Genomic DNA, 24962 nt, shown 5'->3' on the forward strand with positions numbered 1-24962 from the left:
TGATTTAGCTAATGCCTTAGGACCTGTTGTGCGAAAAAATTACACGTCAACTGTTCACACAATAGTTTTAGCAGAGCTGATATTTTGGTGCCACCCTCAGACAAGTTCGTGACGTCATTTGCAATCCAAAACAAACGTGCGCTGAGACTGAGATCTCACCCAGGTACTTCGGTTTATTTTGTTGTAAATTTGCGTCGCATGACAACAAATGCTTGAAAAAAGTAGCGATTTTTGTAATAGATTCAATTCACAGAGGTCGGGATAACTACTGCTTGGTATGTTTTCTTTTTAACATTGAAAAATAAATTTCTATGATCTTGCATAACCTTTAGAAACCGCGGGAAATTAAATAGAACGTTCGTGGCCAGGGTTCTAAGTTTGGCTTAGCCTAGGCCTACACCGAAGTATCCTTAACCACCATACATGCAACGAGGTTAGCATACTTCTGAGCCCAGGTTATTATCTTCCCTTAAATTGTAGCTATTTATCTGACATTGAAAAATATGATGTATAAACATTTGGATTGTGATGGTCTGGTAAAGTGGTAGATAAAAATAAGTGCAATGCTATGCTAACCAGTGACAGGGTGCTTATTACCAGATTATTGGTTAAATAAGGATGGCACTTTTGCCTAATTAACCGTATTAGATTATTTAGAGTGTTAAAATTTATGTAAGTTTAACAGTTAATCTATTTGTATTCTTCAGCGCATGCATAAGCAGTAGGCCTACAACGGTTGTTTTCGCGTAGTAAACTTCGTTACTTTCCAGTTGTAGATTCTTGCTATTACATTTTGGAACACTTGTTTTCTTTTTTATCATCATGTAGTTTACTACAAAATAATGTTTCTCCCTTTTTAATTTTTTTGTCCATGCAAAGAACAGATATGAAAATTTTACAGTATGATGTTACGTTCAAAATCTAAACCAATGGCAGAAGAAGAAAGAGAACCAGAGGATTCACCGAGATTGTCGTCGTCCAGTCAATCCAAGAACAAAGAACAAAGTCAATGGGTTATGATAGTGCCTGGTAAGGATTTATGACAGATTTATCATGCTAACATGGTTCATGTTGGACAGCGTTGAAGTAGAAAGCTTGCTAAGTTACAAGATAACAGTATTGTGCCCCTACTTTAAAGGTATGCCGTTTTGGTCCCAAATATGCAAGATTTTCATGTATGGTCACCTTTGGTCAAAATTCTTAATATATTTTTGTTTTCACCCTGGAGGAAATTTACCTCACTGGGACATTCAAACATCTTGTGTGTTCATTTAGAATGTCTGAGAACTATGTGGAGAGTAAAGACCTCCAGGAAAGTACTATTTGAAAACTTCTAGCATTTAAGGCATGCGATAATTTGGGGCCTATACAAACTACCTTTAAGTTGTTGGTGCCCCTACTTAAATTGTTGGTGTTCATCCAACTCAGAACGTCTGGCTATGAGCCTGACTATCTAGACTGCTATATGGAATTGCAGCATTACAATAATTGTGCAAGTGGTAATTTGTGAATTTTTTCATTTTAGTTACAAGTTATTCACAGTTCTAATGAACAACACTTAACATAACTTTATGAGAAAAACATGAAAGAGAATTACGTGGAATTTTAAATTAGATGTTCATCTCTTACCCATTATCCATCCGAGATGGTTACACAATGTATTTGAATGACCTTGATTTTATTTGTGAGAAACTTTATTTCCATGAGAGAGAACTATTTCAATATTTTCAGCAACACTTATTCTTGTCATATATTTCAATTTTCAGAAAAAATTGCTGACCAGCAATTGGAAGATTCTTCACCAGACAGCCAACCATCGATTATAAAATTAAAACACCCAAAGACAGGTATGTGAGAGGAATTTGGTTTATCATTTAGAAACCATTTGATAAACTCAGGAGTGCACTTGAAGTCAGAACTTAAAGGCAACTTATCTATACAGTGAAACCTGAATTTAATATTCAGACCTACATTGTCTGTTTCCTGGATTATATGCATACTAATTCCAATGATTAATCATTGTATAGCACTGCAGATGTAACAATGCTAATTTAATTGATTTGTATGGAATTACATCAGCATAACATATGACATGCAAAAGTCTGTGTGTTTGTATTTGTCTTTCAGAAGCGTTCAGCTATGGAATCATTCAACAGAATGTAGTTATTTGTTGATTGCATTTTTAAAGTATCCCTCTCATCGCCCCCTCCCCATATCAATCATTTCACTGTACAATGTGACTGCATATTCTTTCAGCTGGGACCTCCATGAACGATTCCCAAGCAGGTTTGAACATTGTAGTGTGTATATATATATATATATATATATATATATATATTTATTTATTATTATCTTTTATTCAAGTTTAAAGTACCTTCCCCCCCCCAGATCTCACCCATTGCTTATGCCAAAGGTTTTTTTCATATTCAACATTTTCACAGTCAAACTCATCAGATAAATCAGTCATTTTCTCTCTCTTCTCTTCCATCTTTGTAGAATCTGCCGCTCAATTTCTCATTTGTCCGAAGGATAAGTCAATTCAGGAAATCTTGAGTTTTCAAGATTCAAAAGGATCCTGGTTCATTGATAATACAGTTCAAGAAGGTATTGAATGTATTCATATATTTTGAGATACTTATAACAAGTACCATGTTATTGATGAATAAGGCAGGGGGGGGAGTGGATTATGGGGGGTTAGTGTGAGGGCACTAGCCCATAGAGAATATAGGATTGGCTTTACGGAGACATGACTCTGTTTTCAGCAACTCACTTCAGTCTAGGCCATACTTCCATGGCACAGCACATTGACTTATAAATGTTCAAATTATCCTTCCAAGTATTGTAAGTGCATCAAATCAAAGTGGTTGCACTACAATAAGTTTAGGACTAGTAGACAAGGGATGGAGATAAGAAGGAGACCAGCAGGGGGAAGAGGAGAGGTAGGAGATAAACTGTAGAGGGACAAAGAGAGGTTTAATGGAAGAGGGTAGGGAGCAAACTAGAGAAGGACAAAGACAGAAAAATGTGGAGACAAAAAAAGTGGAAGAGAGCTATGAAAAGAGGGGTGACAGAGGGGGAAAAGAATGGGGGAGATAGAAGGGGGAGGGGGGGAAAGAGAAGAAAGGTTATTCATGTCCTTCCTGAATGTTGAGCCCATGAGGTTGAATGGTGCGAAGGCATTGCATCAACAGTCTCTCTGTGTTGATTCGTACCAGGTCAGTATGGCTACCGAAAGATTCAATCCCCTGTAGGGACATTTTATATGTTAGAAATGTTTTACCTGCACTCAAATTTTATCCTTGATTGCTGCATAGACCAATTGTCAGGTGCAAAAGGATCTTCACAACATTAAAAAAAAGGCATCGAAGGTAATAATATCCAAAGTAGCATAATATTAGTACCACAACAGTAATGGAAAATTTTCAAAATGAAACGATATTACACAAAATAATAATTATAAAATCAATATGAGACAATCCTGTAATCCTATACTGTCATTTCTTTGTTTAGATGGAAGGTTATTGATGGCAACAAATATTGATCCTCTGTTTCTCATCTTACCGTATCTTCAGAGTGAGAACAATACCAAGGTAAGGAAGTGGTTGGGTGTTCATTCCCCCCTCGGGCACTCAAGAAACCCTGGTCCCCTGGGCTGTAGCCCCTATCCAACCCTCCCCGTTAATCAGGCCTGGTGCCAGATACGTCCATAATGAATACTGAAAATTTGGAATTAGACAAGAATGATGCTATTTGGGATTTAGGGAGCATTCAGTGATTTTGGAAAATGTCAAAGCTAATTTTTAACAATTAATTTTGCTAACAGATTCACCTATATTGTTTGGTAACTTGAAGCACTAAACTGGAAAGGCTTTGTATAACAATTTTCAATGTCTGTGCAGAAGAAAAGCCCAAAAGGAGGCAAGGCTGATAATCTACAGATGATCAACATGAAATCCAAACACCAATCTGTTTTAATTCCCTTTTTGTCTTACAGAAGCACATGTTCATGGAGTTAGATCAGATTGTGACAGATTCTTCCTACCCACAATGCAACAGGCTGGTTGAAATACTTGATCACCAAACGACCTGTCAAATCTGCGACTCTAAAGGTGAGTGTTTCATCTTGGTACAGATGACTCTGTATTGGTACAGTGGAAACATTTAAAAAACCAGAGTGCTGATTTACATGAATATTTACATAAAGTTAAAGTGAACATAAGTGAGGTTTGGTTTATATAAATATGAATGGTTGCCAATAGAATTTAATTATTGCATAAACATTGTCAATGGCACTCTGACAATATCTGAGAAATATTTGCAAAAGACTAGAAATTGGATTATGTCTGTAGTTTACTCAGAACTAGAAGGGCTTAAAAAGCCTTTTGATAATGAACTATTCTCAAAGACAGACTGCTCTGCATTCTAATCTCCCCTTTTTTCTTCACTTCCCTCTCTTCCCCTGTCCCTCCCCTTCCCTCCCCATATGAACAATATGTGGAGGGGGGAGGAGAAATTAACTTCAGTCAGAGTAACTTTGAACTGCTGTCTCCTCAAATTTGAGACAAATTAGTTTTATTCATTTTAGGTAACGAAGATTTCAAAGTTTACAGGTACAGTGAAGAGAAGACCCTTGCTTGGCTTAAAGCAAAAGTGGAGAGGACAGCTGACTACTTGTCAAGCAGTGACATATCAGTGTCATCCGGTCAGTGCAGTTCATATGTCCGTAGCAGTAAACCCAGTGAGGTACCAAGAGGTAAGTCTATTGATAATAATAATAATATTTGCTTTTTATATAGCACTTTATACCAGCAATAGGTCTCTCAAAGCGCTTAACAGACGTTATATTTCCCCTAGTCAATGATAACTTGTCCCAGAGACAATCCCTCCAGTCGGCAGCAGTATATAATGTGCCCAATGACAAATTACCTCACAGGTACCCATTTTACCCCTGGGTGGAGAGAGGCAAGTGAGATAAACATCTTGACCAAGGACACAACGTAATGAACTAGGCAGGAATCCAACCAGCAATCCTTGGATCACGAGTCCGACGCCTTAGCTAATTGGCCACTACGCTCTCATAATCATGACTATTACTGCTATCTGGTGGATTTAGCCCATATGCTTCGTTTTTGTCAGGTTTATAATTCTTTTGTGAACTTCATAATTTCTTTCGTGTTTTCACTATATTTAAACTCAGCTTTCCAGCCATAAAATGTGACAATTTGTATTAATTATTTATTTAATGTGGGTTCCAGTCAGAAACCATAGTAACATGCCTTTAAAAACTTTTTAAGTAACCTTGGCAAAGTTTAGATTTGCTTTTTTGTCACAAGCTAAAGCGAAATGTTCTGTTTTCAGCAGGGCTTTTCTATAAGCAGCCTATGGGTCAAATCTGAAATGTGAAAGAATTTAGTCCTGCATTAGAAAACCAAGAGTGGTCCTTGATCTTGCACCAATCATAGGTCAAGTTTATCATAATAATTTTTTTTAATTTCATTGAAATTACGAATGAATTTTTCTGTAATTATCAAGCTGCCAAGTAGGTTTTTTACAAGATTATGTGAAATGTTTTAAATTGGAAGTTATTTGACAGGATTTTAATCACATCCCTATGAATGCATCTGGCAACAGGAGACTTAGTGACGTAACCATGGTAATCGAGCCGTAAATGTCATTCATTTAAATGCCAATGTTTAAATCATTATTCACTGAAGATAATAATATTGTTATGACACAAGTTGCATTTTAATGAAATTCTAAATGCAGAAGACCTTTGTTTACAAGTTCGTTTATTTTAATCAAGCTGACAACTAGACTGTTTACAATGTTACATAAATGTTATAAATGCAAGTTATTTGTCTGGAATTTAATGACATTCTAGGAATGCATCTGGCAACAGGAGAGTTAGTGATGTAATCAAGCAAGATTTTCAAATGTTTTGGTAGTTCAAGGACAAATATAGCAACAATATTATAAATAAGAATGTAAAGGTTTTAAAGAACCAGAACCAACTGTTGAAGCCAGCCACCTCTCACCACCATCACCACCACCACTCAACGCCTCCTCCAACCCTCAAAACATGCTATCTTCCTGTTACCGTACGGCGTACAGCCACGTTTCTCTCCGACCCGGCCCACAAAGTTCAAACTTAAAAAATCTCAACTTTTCTGATCTCTCACTTTAGGAGTCTTATATTTACCGGTCAGGGGCATTTGCCCCTGGCTCGCTGAAGCGCCATTCGGCTTTTACAAGACAATCAGTCAGTTTTGAAGACAGTCTGCGGTGATGACATAACGTACCACCTTCTGAGAGTTTAAACAAGTGTGTGATGTGGCACATCGTCTCCCACAAGAATTCTCCTTTAAGACCGGGATAGCTTAGTTTGTGGAGAGAGAACTTGCATCTCAAGATCACTGGTCTATGATTTGCTAAAATGTTCTATTTACTTTATAATTCATCTTTTTACAGAGGACTGCTTGCGATATGCAGCAGGGCTCATATCTGACTATCTCCATCCAAGTTTAAGCAAAAAGATGTTTTCTAATCTAGGGTAAGTTTTATAATCAGAAAGTCTGACAAGAATTTATATCTGATAAATGAGACATGGATCCCTTGAAGCTATACAAAACCAATTTGATCTGTCATTCTGTAATAGGCAATTGGAGAATGGAAATGTTGCCCTCTATGTGGGAACGATATGAAGAAACTGGATGAATTGCTGTGAACTTGAACTTATTTGCTATGCCTAGTTTTATTGTGCAAATTCTTGCAATCGCCCATGTGCAAGGTAGATATTTTAATATTGATGAAGTGAAAATGTTTATAATCATGCCTCTCTGTAAAATCCAGCTGATGACATTGTAGCAAGGATACCATATTAAAAACTACCTAAAATCTATTGTTTACAGCTGTGGTTCCTATTAGGCCAAGTCTGGCCTGCGACATTTTCAATACAGCCTGTGAGAAGACATATCAACCCACAATCATGCACTAATCGTAAAAATGTCTTAGGCTTGAACATGATATCCCCCTACCCTGCAGGCTGCACATCACTCATTCTATGTGCTGTGAGATTTGGGTTCTCTCTGGGCCCCTTGCTCCGACCAAGGTTTTTCTCTGGCCGTAGTAGGAAAGTAATTGGGGACCCTTGTTGACAGTTATGTAATCATATTGACAGAACCAAATTTAAGTAAACAGAAACAGAAGGGGATGGTGTCTCATGTCTTCTCATCGATCCGCAATTTGTTAATTAATTAATAACTAATTAGCCTGACCAGGCAGGAAATCAATCAGATGTTTGCAATCACATTTTACAGCAATTATTTCATCTTTGTTTCCATTTTGAAATGATGCTTGCATCTTTGTTTCAGAATCAAAGAAGAAACCACAAAAGGAAAAAAGGTGTCTGAAAATGGAAACAAGATTGAAGAAGAAACCACGAATGGAAAAAGGCGGCCGGATGAAAATGGACACAAAGCTGAAGAAGAACCACCTCTAAAAGTAGGCTTTTTTTCACAGAGTTTTGTTTTTCCATTTTCATAATTTGAAATATATTTTTGTGTGTTTCATGCTGTGTTTGACTAATTTCATTCAATACCATTTTTGTTTGATTCTTTTACCCACAATTATGGATGCCAGTTGATGGATGTTTGTTGACACTGATTTGCTTCGAGAAGTTCGCCCAGTTGTGTGTGGTACAAGCTGTTTCCAAAATATTGTATGGTTCAAACTGTTTGGCTCAATTTTATATGTGTTGTCTTTGCCATTCTAAGTGAGCATTTATTGGTTTACACACATTTTCTTGTGTTTCAATGGGTAGTTTTGTTAACATTGTTTGCTGTAGCTGTTGGCACAGTTGTTTGGGAGTGGTACAAGCTGTTTGCCACAATATTACATTGTTCAAACTGTTTGCTTATTAAATTTTCATTCGTGACCATCACTGGTTGCTCACTTGTATGTGAGAAAGGCTGTATATTTTAAATTTAATTTGGGGCAGGCAAATATTGGCATTATTTCAACTTTCACAAGTGGTGCTTCTTAAATATGATTAGCGGCAAGCTGTTTTCCAAGAGGATTTGATACATGCTGCTTTTGCCCAATTTTGTGCGTAAAATGGTATGCTTTGGTAATGGCTTGGTAATGGTGTGGAGCGGACACATAGACGTGGTGCATTGTAGTGCCCCAGGAGTGATTGCTTGAATTGTGCACACACATTGATGTGTGGGTGTGACAAGTTACCAATGACCAGGTGTTCAGTTGTAAAGTCTTGTGAGGGGGCCTTGGCATCTCACAAGACTGTAAACCTTTAACTTTGAATATGATTTGTAGAGCTACAGCTATGATTCCCTAGTTACAGTCTGCTTTGTCTTAGTTTTGGAACATGGCAGACTAATAGTCTGAGTACAATAAGAATTCGAATACAACAAGAATTCGAGTACAACAAGAATTCGAGTACAAATAGAATTCGATTACAATAAGAGTACAACAAGAATCCGAGTAAAATAAGAGTACAACAAGAATCCGAGTACAATAAAATTTGAGTACAATAAAAGTACAACAAGAATCCGAGTACAATAAGAGTACAACAAGAATCCGAGTAGAATGAGAGTACAACAAGAATCCAAGTACAATAAGAGTAAAACAAGAATCCGAGTACAACAAAAATCTTAGTACAATAAGAGTACAATAAGAATTTGAATACAATAAAAATTTGAGTACAATAAGAGTACAATAAGAATTATAGTACAATAAGAATTGGGCTTGGTATAAATATGAGCACATGTGCAGGGCTGTATATGTATCGGTGCAAGTACAGGGAATATTTACTGTTCAAATCTTGTGTAGCAGTTTGGAAGGCTCTAAACTTTGTCTCAGATTAAATAGTATGGTTACTGTGCGGAAAACCTGCTACACATGTTTGCACTTGATAGCAGCTTGCCCATTTTACATAGCATTTTGTGATGTGCTGACGGGGAAATTATTCACCATACAAAGTGTGTAACCTTGCACAAGTTCCTATACAGTGTTTACTCTAAGAAATTTCCCATTGAGTCAAAATGGCTAATATCTGAACATTTGACTGACCAGAATCCTATACTTGAATCAAGATACTCCAAGGATGAATTTAAATCCATCGAGCGGATTACGATTCTAGTAACTGAACCGACTCACTGCAAGTCTGTTACAAGCTATGTTTTGCGCAATGTCATGTGACTAAGTACCCCAATTGTCTTGTCTTATCTCAACGCTTGCTCTGATATATCTACACAGAAAGTTAGAAAGTCATCTTCCGAACCCGATGAAGATTACAGTCGATCGTTCTCAATGCCGGAAGTCAAAGCTGTGGTGAGTGAATTTTGAATATTCAAGAGAGACTGTAAAATACTTATTAATGTGCACAACCAAAAACAAATTTCCCATAATCCTGGAAAATTCATCTGTTGCATAATTAATTGGCATCAAGCATCCTTAGAAGCTAATTAAAACAAATTCATATCAGGGAAAATTATGGCAGACTAGATTTTTTATGATAGATAATTGATTTCTGATAATAAGAGATTGCTGATACTGCAATTCCAGTAAGGTTCTTCATTGACAAACTGAACAGACTCCGGGCCAGTCGTCTCAAAGTGCTCTTATTATTACCTACAAAAAAACCTGAATCCTTCGTAAATGTGTTTACTTGTTTTAAAGTATGTTTAAACAAAAATGTTTTACTTCTATTTATGTCATGTTCCTGTGCCATCAATAGAACCAAGAGGTCTGTTAAGTTACATATTTGCCAAAATGGATTAGAAAATTGTTTGGCACTCACGAATCAGTAATTTCAAGTAGAAAGCTTGGCGATACTAGTCTCAACAAGTGGAAATTTAATTTGGAAGAATTCTCTATACTTTTGTTGGAACTGCTGTAAACTACCAAACAAATTTAATGTGCTGATTAAAGCCACATTTTTTATCAACTTCACTTTCAAGCACTTCGTTGGCTCAGCCTCATATCGCAACAGATTGCACTCAACGTTGCCTCATTGTATATTAAGATCGAGGTGGGCGGTGGGAGTTGTTTCTGGGTCATTCCATGCTAAAATCACCAGATTTTCAAACATGTCTTTAGGTGTGACACTTACAAAGTTTGCTGCAACTCCATCAGAGAGATTCATTTCACACAAAATAGAAGCAACTCTAAACTCTGGCAACCTTATGAACAAACAGTTAAAGGGACTCTTAAGAAGTGTTATGCAAGGCTGTTCACTTTGCACCATTTTCTCCAGATGTTGGTTGCTAATAATTGGTACAAACCTGACCATTTATGGGAGATTCACAGCCGCATTTCAACATCGTATTTGACCCCTTTAGGTCATTTTTTTTGTGTGGGTACATTTAGGTTATTTTTTTTCTCATTTTTTTTTTTCATTGTGCAGCCAACATCTAAATTGACACCAGCCCAGAAAAGACTTGCAAAGGCTGACAAAACAGGCATGAAAAGCTTATCGAGCTTCTTCAAGAAGAAGTGATTGGGATTTGGTAGGATGACATGAGGGGATTTCCCATTCTCGAGAGACCAAACTCCCAACGCTACCTTACTGTTGCTCCTTCGTGTGTGGAACCCCACCTCTCGAGAGATAGGATGGAAATTTGATTAACCAATGTATCCGTGAGACTTTTTTACGGAAATGGAGTGCAGTTTTGTGGATAACATTACGTCACAGAATGGCCGAAATAGCATTGAATCGTTGGACTACTGCCTGTACCAGATATAATTGATCACGTGGCATTGGTTGGTCACAGAGTTCACAGTTTGCTTTTTCAAAGGGATCATCCGTCCATGAAGGAGTGATGGTGAGGATGTTGTGTGTGGGGTATCCCAAAGAAACTTCTTAATCTTAACAGGGAAGTTATTAAAACATCGCTACCCAAGCATGAAGTTGTTATAGGTTGCGATAACTCATTTTGACCTATAGAAGCAGAAAACCTTCTGCGAGTTTGTCAACTTCAGCTTCTAGAAAATAAATGCGGGATTTTGTAAAATTGTGAAATTAAATCATGTGTCTGTAGCATTGTATGTGCTACGGTTGTGCTATGCAGAAAAATACCTCAAAGTTCAATATTGCCTTACTAATGTATGCCAACAGCCTTTTGTACATTCTTGTTAGAGAAAATTGTGATGGCAGCAACTTAATCTGGAAAGGCATTGTCTCTTACCAGCCTTTGTTTATGGTATGAATGGAAACACTCATGATGCATGATACAGCAGAGAAACAAACAACTAAATAACAATTAATAACTGGAAGTTTCAAAAGCTGTCAATCAAACATGTGATATTGGGATGGATTTACAAAGTGCCTAATTTTTTATCGATAGTGTGTCACAGTGTTCTTCAAATGGCGTAAAACTCTGCCTTGTGAATACTACATTTCTATGCAATAAATGATACTGGACACACCCTCTGTTCACGCTCTATTCACATTATTATGCTCTATTCATGCTCTATTTACGTTATTATGCTCTACTCATGTTATTATGAGGAACGTTTAAACATAAGAGTAAAGTTACATTTCCGTGGTCATTCTTGAGTATGTTTTTACAGGCTCAGAAAGTCAGAAAAGCGGAACTTTACTAAATACGAGCTGACCACGCGCATAGTGAAATCGTTGGCTATTTGTCTCACTTAAACATCCCTGATGTAACATACTTTAGGGTTAAGTATCTTGTTTTGAATTCTGAACTTGAGGTGGGAAAATCATCTTTCACTCAGTTTTCTGTATTGCTGGACTCGCACATCAGTGTTGAAAGTTTTGATTAAGGTTATCGACATAATGAACACAATTAATGAGGAGCGACAGTTGATGAGTGGTGCTTGCAGTAGCGTACCTAGAATAGCAGGCCCCCGGGGCAGACCCTGCCATTGTCACCCCATACAGGGGATGCCAGTCTGGGGAAGGGATCTAAAGGGAGGAGGGTGTCCCCCTTTGAGAAAAATTTGTTGATGTAAGGTGGCTTAGATGCAAAATGGTGCTATCTTTGTCAAACTGTGAATTGATTACACAATGATTTCCAGAAATAGGGGAAAAGAATTGGTGGGCTGTGGCATGGTATCCCCTGACTGGTACCCGCAGTGGACCTCCCCGCCTTGTACGCCACTTGGTGCTTGCAGTCAAATTGGTTGTGACCTCTCAGAAATTTCTCAATGATTAAAATTGCACAAAAAAATTGTACATTTTCTGGCGTGAATATCATGAACGAGGTTTCAAAATATGTATGTATGTATCTATGTATATTTAGATCCTCCTGCAAGCAGGAACTCGCGAAGAAGCCTCATTGGCTTATTAAAGCCGCAAGCTGACCAAAGTCAGTCTCTTAGATTCATATTAAACGTCCATGATTATGAATTGTCAATTGTCAACAATTCTGTAACTGGACGACATACATTAATCTTGGAGTGCACTCCACTCGAAATATTGAACATTCCTTTGAAAAATATGTTAGCAACATGATTATTTTCGGTAAAATTGTGATTTTTTTCAATTTGGTACCTACGGTATAATTGATAAGTTTAAAGACCTTTCATTGTTCATACTTGAATAGGTTATTCACAGAGCTTCAAAAGATTACCTGTTTTAAATGCAACTTTTTGCTATAAAGTAATTATTACTGGTAAGTTAGTAATCAAAATCATTTTCTGGAGAAATGTTGAAAAGATAAGTTGTCGGCTTGATCAAGTCAAAAATTATAGAAGAAAAATCTGGTTTAAAATACTTCTGTTCTCCCCTATTCTTTTTAGTGTTCACAAAATGTCAAACATGATGAAATATGAAATTGATCAACGAAATTTTCTCCACAATGTCACATCACTATAAACTGAATAGTCAAACGTTTCGTAGAAATAATTTCTGCTTCTGAGTCAAAATATCAAATTGCCAAGCTTGCACCAGCAATCAATATTTTGATATGCTGTAGTTTGTAAGGATATACAAAAAAACAACCCAGTCAATCAGTCATGCAATATTTCTCCCCAAGAAGATTGTTGAATTGCGTGAACGTTATTCATACCAATACAATCATTTAAAATTTTAACTTTTTGCTGTTTGACATAATGTCCAAGAAATAACATTGTTTTAGAAATAGTTTCTATAAAATTAATGTTTTTTGAAAATTATATTATAAGGCGATAAATGATAAATAAATGTGCCATCTTAGTTGGTCCTGGCAAACTGACGACTAATAAACTGACCAAGAAAAAGAACAATTATGTCCCTCATCTCCCTCCCTGCACCTTGCCTGTCCGTTGTTTTATCTAGTGCGATGTTATACTTAACACCGCCTTTGCTTCTATTCCTCGCCCCCCCTCCCCACCCCTTTCATTGACTCGGTCAATCGAAATATGTTAATAATTCCCTCCTCAACCCATCCTGGATTACATTGTCACAAAAGTTAAGCTACAAGCACAATTCTGATCATAACCAGGTAAATAGTAAAAACAGTCTAGCACATTATATTTATGACTGTTTTCTATATGCACCACTATATCGGTAGTAACTTCAGTGTCAACCGTTGTCTCTCCCCCCCCCCCCCTCCCACATTTTGAAAAATCCTGCATCCGCCTGCCGCACATGTCCTTTTTTTCTGTCGGAAATGACATTCTGCCTTATCTAATGCCAAAATCAACAGCGAACGATTTTCGAAAATCATTACCAGCGTTTCCCTTGAAAATAATTATAGGTAAACCAATAATCACACTCGATTGTCTTCGATCAATTTGCAATACATTTGAACCTGTCTAATTAGTGTACATCCAGCATATTTCATGTGAATTTTCAAAGAAATTAGTACTAATTTATCAGTTTCAATATCACCATAATTAAAATATTCCGAAGAGAATAATACTAATTAACTTTACCTCCGAAGATCGACCATTGATACATTCACGCAATTACTGCACTCATGAATCTATAAAATAGCTATATCGATTGTAAGTTCTAATCAAACATTTTTGAACAACAAACAACAAGGTATCATGTGTATCCCATCGTGACTGTGCAGTTTGTGATTCCTCGCCAGAGGTGACAGGAATCTATGCAATTGTGATGATGTGCACATACAAACACGGTAACTTAAAAGTCATTTTTGAGTAACTTTATTCTTGGTATGTGGATCCGTTTTATTGGGTACGAGAACTTTATTCTTTTCTGTAAAAGTTAAAGGTCGTTCGAAGTCAACAGTGGTCAAAGTATGAAAACCATGTAAATACGATGACTTAAAAAGTACATCATTGTAGTAGTTCATATTCTTTGGTATGTAGATCCAGCTTGGTGAGCAGTGGCGTAGCCAGGACTTTCAAAGTTGTGGTCACGACTATCTGAGCGGAGCGTCAACATCGGTTAGCGCGGAGCATGGGGGGGGGGGGTTTACAAACCCCCCAGATGGCCAGAAACGGCCCATCCCGAGTGTTCATTCTGGTTTCCTGGCCTCTTGCTAACTTGAGACACCTCATTCAATATCACTTTTAAACCCAAAAAGGACTCTTAAACTCGTCTAGCAAGCTTATGGATTTGAATTATGGGTGTTTTAAAACAAAAGATAACTTGGCCAAAAAATGTGTATAGGCCCGTGCCTACAGTGCCACATACTGGCTTCGCCCTGGTGAGTACAAGAAACGTATTGAAAATGGTAGAAGTCAGCAGAGGTCAAAACAACTCAAAATTTGTTGCTTGGTTACAGTCCTTACGTGAAACGTAGCTTCTCCTTGGTGAGTATTAGGATCCGATTGAAACTGGTAGATGCTAAAACCGTTTGAGGTCAACGGAGCTCAAAATCTGAATACCTTGTGAACATGATAACCCTTAATGTAAAGGGCTGGATGTACGTCATTATTGGTACGTTAGATCCACCTTATTGAGTACAAGAACCCAAGGGCGTAGGAACCGGGGGGTGGGGGGCGCCAGCCCCCCAGTGAAAAATGTGGAGGGGCGGAAATACCATTCCGCCCCCCCCGGTTCGCAGGTCAGAAAACCCCTTTTTCATTTCCAAATGAGAAAAAAAATCTCATTTGGAGCACCAAATTGCATCTAAGGCCAGTTGAAAATACAAAATTAAGTTTACAAAATGGGTGGGTGGGTGTTGAAGTGTGCTATATTGCACCAAATTGCATCTGAGGCCACCTGGAAATGCAAAAAATTCCAAAGGGGAGGGGGACACCCCCTCCCCTTAGACCCCTCCCCCAGGCCGGCCATCAGTCTTCAGCCCCCCCACTCAAAAGTACCTTCCTACGCCACTGCAAGAACCATATTCTTTTCTGTGGAGGTGAAAGGTCAAAATCTTAGAATTTTGTAAGCATGCACCCGATAACTTAAAAGGTTCACATTTCTTGAATTTCATTCTAGGTTAATTAAGGTCTGAAAACCGTGTAGGCATGATAACTCGCAAAAGTATAGCTACGATGTTGAACTTCTTACTTAATATATATGTAGGTCCGCATTTTAACAAGAACCTTGCCGATCAGTAATGGTCAACACACAACAATCTTGTTTGTACTGTTACTATTTAATATTCTCATACAAACTGTGTCAAGGAATCACTAAGCACTTAGCGATTGGAAAACAAGTTTTGACAACCTTATCGAGTATTTTTCAAAATTAGACTGCAAATCAACGAACTGGGACATTTTTCGCCTATTTTATAACCAAACTAAAATAGCAAATAAGTAATGACCTCATTTTATTCCCGATACTTCGTAACCCAGAAGATACGGATATTAATCACAATCATTTTATACAGTAACTGAGAATTTTTTTCTTTACATAGAAATTTCTACTTTTATTCTTTGAAATTAATTTGATTACGGGTATTCAAGGCAATTTGCAATCAATCAATACTTTATTATAGGATCGAAATAAGAATAAGATGCTTTTACCAAAATCGACTTAGAAAGCTCCTTTAAGCAGAACTCCAGAAGCCGTGGATCTGCATACACGACCAGCAAGTTGTCCTTGGAAAATCTATAATCGTATTGGGCTCAAGCGATGTTACTTTATATGTCGAGGCCACAAACTTTGTTTGCATGGAATTATAATCAAGACCTTTATTAAATGGAAATTAAGCATCAAGGATGTGTATTAGTATGCCCTAGTGTCTTCCAGTCGTTTGTTTTTCTCTAAATACCTATCGCACTGACTTTTGCAAATGGGTGTACATTTTCCTTTTGTTAGAATTACTGTTCAGTACTACAGTGTCAAAGTTTCGTAAGTTCAGGTTTATGAATATTCATTAAGTTGTCCATCAAATTCAGCCAGTTGGAACAATTTCGTAACGCTAATACCTCTCTAAACTGTACTCCAATATCATACTTTCAAAGCACTGATATTGACAGTACAAACAGTTCCTACCTTGATCTTTTAGAAACATGATATTCATACTGCTCGTACTGACAATACGAGTGTTCTGAAGCAGGACATGATACTACAGAAAAATTGTACCAACTGGGTGATCAAATGTTATAATAGAGGAGTAAGTTCCTTTGTTGGCTACAGTTATGAGTTTATAAAAAGGGCGTTGTGGGAGTGGGGTGGGCCAATTCTACCCGACTGATTTAGGGTAAGGACATGAACCTTTCATGTAAGTGGCGGAGATATAGATCCAGGATGTGACAAGAGAGGTGGCCCTGCCATGCAACGGATGTAGGGGGATTTGGGGGTACTACGCCTAGGAAAAAGTTTAAATGTCAAAATGTGTAATCTGAGGCATATTTAGAATTTAAGTTAACGGTCTAAACCAGTGGTCCTCAAAAATTTTTAGGCGACCGCCCCCTTCGGCCATCTTGAACTGTCCCAATGCCCCTTCCCTCGACCTACCGTTCATAGTCGGCCGCTCAAGCGAGCAATCAGACTGTCCGAAGATATGCATATAGGAATTAAAAAATATCCTACATTCCCTACAAGATGATTTTCTCTCAACAATAGTATTTGTTTTGGTTCCCAGACCCCATGGATGCCTTATTGTGCTCTAAATCGCTGTAGTGTTTTGTCGTAATCGTCAGGGGCCCCCAAATCAGTGCCAATGCCCCCTACTCCCTGTGTACCCTGTAGCGCCCTTGAGACTTGCCAACGCCCCCAGGGGCGGCAGGGACCACTTTGGGAACCACTGGTCTAAACGCAAGGAATCTAGTTCCTCAACTTTATGAAGAAAATCCCTCGGCTGACGATGGTGGTGGGCAGGGGAGATTCCCGACAGCGCCACTGGATCATAACGTATGACATGTCAAAGGTCACTTGTCAATTCAATTTCACGCTGCTATCACAGAGATATTGTGAACTGAAAAAACCGTTTGGTCTCACATAAGCATCTTTCAACCCGGACCGATGAAATAATGATCATGAATTAAAAAGGTATTTGACACTGTGTTAAAGTTATCTTATTGTTTGATGATCGTTGCAATAATGCCTTCGTAGGCGGATTTTTTGTTTGTTTTTATAACGACTGATGGTTTTAACAGCTTAATTGCATAGTAAATGCTTGGATTTTTGGTTACGTCGAGAGTCAATGATATACACAACTATAGGCATGGATTAACAGAGTACAAGTACCCCCTCACTCACTCCAAATAATGAAAAACAATATCAATATATAAGTTTATATATTTGATAAACTTTTTGGCAAAGGAACATATGACCATGACAAATAAGTGTCCTCGTTTTCTCCAAAAAAGAAAGAAAAGAAATATCTGTCAATAAATTAACAAAGAAAATGTACAATGCGTGTCTTACATATATTTCATGTCATTATCTTCACCCAATAAACACCATATCGAACTTATTGAACAATATTGATCGTGTTGTCTACACAAGCACCGTGTACAAAAATCAATAAAGTTCTAACTAAAACTAAATATGGCAATAGTAAAAGAGACAAATGTTTCTAGTCAAACCTGTGACACTGGCAGATGAATCTATATGGTACAAAGTTGTGGGATAGAAAGCTAATAATTAAGTTACTTCGGTAGTGGAAATAGAAAATGAAAAATGACAATATAAATGGAAATAGAGACAACAGAAAGGAAATAGTTGTCATAGACTAAAGGAATAATGACAATAGAATGGGAAACAGTGAATAGAAGGGAGATAATAAGAATAAATTTAATTAATAATAATTACAATAGAAAGGAGAACATGGACAATAGCAAGGGTATAATGTAGCGGATGGAATGCTTGCATTTGGTCTATAATTTCTGCTACCAATGATACAAACCGGGTCCTACGATCCTCGTTTAGTAGTAGTAGTTTAATTGAGTATATTTAAAAAAGACTTTTTCACAAAATGTCTAGATGTTCCTTCTTCTTCTTCTATTTTTTTAAACCAAAGTTAACGAAAAATTGACTAATTTCTGACTAATTCTTCGCTTCATATTTCGTACTTCATAACCGGTCGAATTTCTCATCTTTGGAGATAAAAAGTCAAGATTCCGACATAAAATGTTCAGATTATCGAGCAATGTAGTGGAAATTTTGAGATACAATAGTTGAAACTTTCTGTTAAAGTTCGGTACAAAACTTTCAACTTTTTGTATCGAAAACAAATGAGTAAAAAAAAAACAAATGAGACGAAATAGAAGAAGTTTTGGTGTAACTCAGAGTTTCGAGAGAAAAAAAAATGACATTTGAACATAAGCATTTCAGATGTAATTCGAACTGTTGAAATAACGTCCACATTTTGCAGAAGATGATAAATTTCGGTAAACATAAGTCAATATAGATAATCGAAGTTTCGAGTAATAAAAATGGTCGAGATTGTGAACAAGTGGAGATTTAAAGAATAAAAGATGTAATTTCCAATTTCCCATCTGGTTCACAAGCTAAAATTATTCTTGGAATGACATTTTTGTGAATTTCTGAACAAAAGGACATTTTTTTAAATAGCGTCAGGGCACTTTTCCATTACAAACATGGCAAAAGTACTCTTAATAGTGACAAAAACAGGGACACCTAATTTAACTCCCAATTAACCAATGCCAAGCTTTACAATATCCAAGAATGAAGGATTTCGATCGAGAATTAAGCTTGCAATAAACAACCGCTGTAAGTTTATAGCATGCTCCACCCCCCCCCCCCCCATCATTCCGCCTCGTTAACTCTAAAGTAACATTAAGAGTTCAAATCCATGGCTACCCATCTTGCACCGTCGAATATGTATGTATTTTTGTTGCATCCCTAGATGACAGTATTTTTAGAACTACGGGATAATCGCCGAGAATTGTTCGGTTGTGTCGACTGCGACTGTGAACGCCGACGTTCATCTCCGTTTCGTAAAATTTGTGATGTCATATCCATGCGCGACATTCTCGAGATCGCCCGTGTTTCCTGTATGTCATCATACTTGGTATCGTGGACGCTATTTGGGTGAATTACCCGACCAGATTTCGTTACATACGGTGTCTGGTCCTCAACTCGTAACGGACGTTTCCTCCGCGATTTCGACCCCCTTCCATCCATAGTTCGCCTTTTCCACTTATTAACGGATTGTGGTACGGCAGTAGGTGCGGTCCATCCGCGAGGCTTGGCAGGGGATCGCTCGACGCTCTGCGGTGGCTCTGAGATGAAACTAGCAGCTGAGTTTGACGATGGACGCTTGTCAGTGGCAACACCACTGCCATCACCAGTCTCTTTCTCACGACCTTTCTGTGGTGTCGTTTCGTTCTCTTCTACTGCGTCAGACTCCTTTGTAGACTTGCTTGAAGTGGTTTTCTTGGTTACGGTAGACACACTCACCGCTTCTGTATCGCTGTATTTTGATGGAGATGAACGCTCTTTTCTGAACTCTCTTTCTTCAAGTTCCTCCTCCTTTTTTGGAGGAGGTGTTTTACTGGGTGTTGAGCGCTTTCTTTCTCGGCGATCAGGCCTTTTCTCATCATCCCGTTTACTTTCATCAGTTGACAAATGTTCGCTACTCTCCTCACTCACTTTATCCTTACTGTGTCTTCTGATGCTTTTACTATCTTTACTATTTCTTCGACTTTTCGCATCTTCTTTACTGTTTGTTGTACTAATCATTTCCTTAGCCAAAACTTGATTATCGCCACCTGTTTCACCGTCGTTTACAGTTAACTCTTTCTCGTTTTCCTTTTTATATTCTGCCTCCTTTACCTTTTCCTGTGCTTTATCATATCCCTGTTCTTCTTCATTCTTCCTTGGGACGGATTCATTCGATTCCGAAATTGTTGTGTTTGAAGACTTTTCTCCTTGAGTTTCTCCATCTGAGATTGGATTGGTATTAACAGCTTCCTGTTTCACCTGATCACCTACTTCTTGGCTTCGACTATCTTTTCCCTCCTCTTTGATATTCTTTTCCTCCGAAATAGACTCTCTGCCCTCGTTTTTATCTGTACTTCCTCTTCGAGTTTCTATCTTATCATTGGATTTGTTATCGATATCATGACCTTCCTCTGGCTTCTCACTCTCAGGCGTTGCTGGTGCTTTATTTGCAGCAACACTTTTTGCTCCAGTATCGCCATTTGGTCCCCTATCTTCTGCTTTCACGTCATTTAAAGTTTCACTGTTAACATTTTGAGTAGCTTTATCACCATTGGACTGTGTTAACACACCCTCTGCATCCTTCTTGTCAACGATATCGCTTTTGACTTGTTCCTTTCCAGTCTCCTCTTGCTCTTTGCCTGCTTCCACCGGAATTTGTGGAGACGGAGGAACAGACACTAGTCTGGATTCATCACCATTTGATGAAGGTGATTTTGGGTTAGATTGTCTTGAGGGGTCATCTTTTGCACTTTGGTTTGAATTTGTGCCTTGTGTTTGCCCTTTTTGCTCAGGCAAAGTTTCCTGTAGACTTTCTTCGGGTAACATTTCAAGAAGGTGGTTTGGAACCTGTCCTAAGTCAACATTCCCGGTTGACGCCAGAAGAGAACATATTTCTTTGTTACGAAGTCTAGCTGCTATCACAATCGCCGTTTTAGAATTAAAATTTTCAACGTTTACGTCAACACGTTGTGAGTAGTCACCTGTAAGCAAAGTTCGCACAACTGGTACATTTTCAATTTCAATAGCTTGAACTAGAGCAGTATTACCATCTTCGTCTTGTAAATTTGGATCTGTTCTCGAGCATTCCATAAGCAACTTAACCATGTCCTCTTTCCCTTCTTCCCTACAAGCTAACATTAAAGCACTGCATCCGTGCAAATCGACCATATTCACGTCAGCGCCATTTTGGATAAACAACTCTGTCATGCCATCCCGAGCCGTTCTGTCGTCAACGAAACTAACCCTCATCAATGGACTTCTTTCTAAAGAGTCCCGGATGTTTATATTTACATTTTCCTCTAAAACAAGGGTTTTGACCTTGGCCAAGTCCTCGTTGCTTACTTCATCTAGCAATGACCGTTCGTGTGGACTTAAGATACGCAAATTGATGTTTGGAAACATTTTGTTCATTGGAAGTTGATCTTGTGGAATCTACAGTAAAAGATAAAAAAAGAGAAAGAAACTGATTTATCTTTATCTGTTTGATAAAGTGTTTAACATGATATCCATGGACAGCAAATCAAATATTATCGCTATCTTTGGTGTGAAACTTGATTTCAGTGATTATTGTAGTGTTTGTCTATAAATTAAGATCGTGAACGACATTGGAGGTTCAAAGGCTTTATCATTTAATCAAGCGCACGTCTTTTGTACGTGTTTATAAAACTCTAACACATCGGCATCGTCAGAAAGCAATGGCATTTAGTAAACATTGAAACACAGATGACTCTCACGTACATGCACCAAAATCATGGAAAAGTCTGCTTCCTTCAACATTGCCTGACACAAATTAGTATACGCAACATATTTGGAAGCATAAAATATGGAAATATCAGACGGATTGAAGGAGATGTAAGTTCGATGGTGAAATGTGAATATTACATAACAAGAGATGTTTGAACTTCACTCCTCCCAGCTCAAAATCTAAAAGGCATGGTGCGTAACGTTGTCAATGCCATGATAGTCCAAGCCAGCTGTTTTCCAATTGATAGTTGGCCATATCAATTGAAGATAAAGTGTGTATAGGTCAATGGAGCAATTGATATTACTCTAAGTAAGATGCCAAACTTAGTATTTATTAACTTGCTGTGCGTCTGTTTTCTTACATTATCCTGAAAATCCTTTTAGAGCACTAGCCGTTCTTTACGTACTGACTAGGTATATTCATGTATCGCCATGGTAATTATAGTACAGAGAATTAACATTATCAAATTCAGGCTTCTGGGGGGCTTTCAAAAGTGCTTGCACATTTTAGTTTGTACAAGATTTATAGGATTGTGACTAAGATTTGCCAGAAAACGATTCTCCTTCCCATTTTCATTTAAGATCTGTGTCGTTTTACAGTGCAAATTGACCACATACAGCGTTCATCGGTGTAGCTAAATGTTCATCGTGTAAATGGTGCAATGAATACTGCATCGTCGAAATGGTCTTTGGGTAACTGAGAACTGAAACCCATTTATAAGACATTACAACAGCAATCAAAAGGCATTTATGGCTAATGGGTCAGGTCAACAGCCTGCGGGACAAATAATTCCTCTTGTATATATTTTTTTCAGGAAATTTCATAACAAAAAGAACAAAGCAATACTTTTCATCTCTGCGAATAAGTGACTCAATAGCATTGTTTCTCAAATAAAATTTTCTTTACACAAAACAGAATAAAAGCCAACGGTTTATTTATGACATTACATAATCAATAACTATTCGTAGAGACTTACTTTTTCATATCAAGATTCGCGTGATACGTCATTTTTCTCCAAATCTCGCTTTGGAAATTTCCGAAACATTTTCTTCGGTAAAAAAAAAGAAAAGAAAAAATAACATCAGACGTGAATAGTTACAGCATTCTGTGGTCCATTCAGAATCTCATATTTCCATATTCCATCATATAGCACTGTCGGAGATACTGGAATCCCGAGCTGTAAGCCTAACCAAGAGTTTTGTTTTATCATAGTAACATCATCGTAAATGGCTCTATATAATGACTGGTGCAAAAAACCCAAATGTTCTGTGACTTGTAGGCTACGTGACAATGAGTTGATTATTCATCCAAGGAAGATGTATACATGCTTGTTATCGCTGTACTGTATATAGCGAGACAGGCTTATTGCTGTACTCAAAACTATCGAATTGCAATATCAGCCTTGTACACTAGACTCACGTCAATGCTTGGCACGATGAACTCAATAAAGTCGATATGACATTGTTGAGAAAGTATTGGATTCCCATGTCAATTATGATGCAGCCTGGCTATAACCTTGCAGACAACATCACCTTGTAAGACGCTCAATAACAGACACAGACCGTCACGCCATGAAAATATGCCACCGTGGCTTAAATCAACAATTTCGTTTCGTTTCCGCGTCGTTATTATTCACGTAATGTATACACAGAGGCATAACTATATATACATATATATATATATATATATATATACATATACATATACATATATATATATATATATATAAATATAAATATATATTTTTTTATATATATATATATATATATATATATATATATATATATATATATATACATATATATATATATATGCGTTTCAGTTTCCACTATTTGACGAGGTTACAACAATAGTGTAGTGTACAAGTTATGTATACGAACTGTATACGAACTTTAATGGATTCTTCTTCGCCCAACACTTCGTAGTAACGGCTGGTGGTTAGCCATCACCACTTGATGATATAACTTCACCCAGACTGCTATATACAAAGTAGTCTGTAAAGGTCTAATTCGATCAATCTTATATGAAAGAAAAAATGCTGTCCAAGCCTATAGTTGCTTTATTATAAATTATAAAGGCTATACAATATATTAGAGATCCATAAAATTGTATTCAAAGCACAAGCATATATAGTGAGCAAAGCCAAGTTAAAGGTCAGCATTATTGCCCTCAAAATATGCTAGAAAGTCAAAAAATAACCACCCGTGTTTAAACTGTTTACTGACACCATCAGGACACACCCCCTCACCCCTCTGCAAACACAACTATAGTTGTTCTCTCTAAAATTATAAAGGCTATACTATATGTTAGAGATCCATAAAAACGGATTCAAAGCACAAGCCTATAGTGAGCTAAGCCAAGTTAAAGGTCAGCATTATTGCCCAAAAATATGCTAGAAAGTCAATTAATAACCACCCGTGTTTAAACTGTTTACTGACACCATCAGAACTCCCCCCCCCCTCACCCCCTCTATAGAAATTTAATTACCAAAGTGAACCCGCCTCTATGACTGGGATAACTTGGAGAGATGTAACCTACAGGAGGGTACTTTTGAAGACTTTCCAATGGTAATGAATGACACATTTGCAGCTGAGCATGGACGACGGAAGAGGATTTGAACGGGGACGAGATAAGGGGGGGGGGGGTACAAACTTTGAGGACCACAGGGAGGTGTGAATGTGATATTATTTCAGTCAGGGCTCAAACCACAAATTACCTCAGAACCTGGAAACTGTTTCCTTTTGGGAATTCCGCACATCAAATTCCTCCCCAATTAGCCCAGATATGTCGTTTACAAACCTACGGAGCACATAAAGATATTAACTACATACGATTTTTTTTTTGGGGGGGGGGCAGCTACGAAGCTTCACCCACACTATTTTCCAACCTTCTCCACTATCCAAACTACCCACCCATTTCCAAGAAAGACATGCCTTTCAACTTCCATTAGGTCCTTTAAGTAATAAAGATAGGGGAATAACATAGTGAAAATTACATGTACCACCTTGTGCCCTCGGCAAGAATTGCTGACTAAGCCAACATGTATAGATTTTGAAATCGAGAACAATAGAGAAGAGAGGATTCTCGAGGAAAGACCCCACAGTACACTTTATTGGCACCCTGTTATACCCGTGCGGAATGTTTCATAAATCATGTCCTGTCCATGTTCTCTCCTATATAGATCCTATATAGATATAA

General features: G+C 37.7%; 2 protein-coding genes across 7 annotated transcripts; one reads left to right on the forward strand and one right to left on the reverse strand.

Annotated features, from left to right (window-relative positions):
• The first annotated feature begins 34 nt into the window (after positions 1 to 34).
• LOC139974845 (ribonuclease H2 subunit B-like) lies at positions 35 to 16156 on the forward strand. 6 transcript variants are annotated; one of them, XM_071982317.1, is made up of 11 exons: positions 35 to 163; positions 880 to 1029; positions 1767 to 1847; positions 2497 to 2604; positions 3511 to 3590; positions 3995 to 4109; positions 4586 to 4753; positions 6469 to 6550; positions 7371 to 7500; positions 9271 to 9345; positions 10421 to 16156. In XM_071982317.1, exons 2-11 carry the CDS (start codon positions 903 to 905, stop codon positions 10511 to 10513), a joined length of 1059 nt encoding a protein of 352 aa, XP_071838418.1. In that variant the 5' UTR covers positions 35 to 163; positions 880 to 902; the 3' UTR covers positions 10514 to 16156. The 6 variants fall into 6 exon arrangements, with proteins under 6 accessions (XP_071838418.1, XP_071838417.1, XP_071838415.1 ...); XM_071982316.1 differs by having other exon boundaries at positions 52 to 163; positions 885 to 1029; XM_071982314.1 differs by having other exon boundaries at positions 123 to 275; positions 885 to 1029.
• A 1604-nt stretch (positions 16157 to 17760) lies between these two features.
• On the reverse strand, positions 17761 to 23418 carry LOC139974844 (uncharacterized). Its single transcript, XM_071982313.1, has 2 exons — positions 22741 to 23418; positions 17761 to 21451 (listed from the first exon to the last, which is right to left on the reverse strand). The coding sequence occupies exon 2, from the start codon at positions 21428 to 21430 to the stop codon at positions 19199 to 19201; it is 2232 nt and encodes a 743-aa protein (XP_071838414.1). The 5' UTR covers positions 21431 to 21451; positions 22741 to 23418; the 3' UTR covers positions 17761 to 19198.
• Positions 23419 to 24962: the final 1544 nt, after the last annotated feature.

This window comes from Apostichopus japonicus, chromosome 10 (assembly GCF_037975245.1).
Source record: "Apostichopus japonicus isolate 1M-3 chromosome 10, ASM3797524v1, whole genome shotgun sequence".
Taxonomy (NCBI): Eukaryota; Metazoa; Echinodermata; class Holothuroidea; order Aspidochirotida; family Stichopodidae; genus Apostichopus; species Apostichopus japonicus.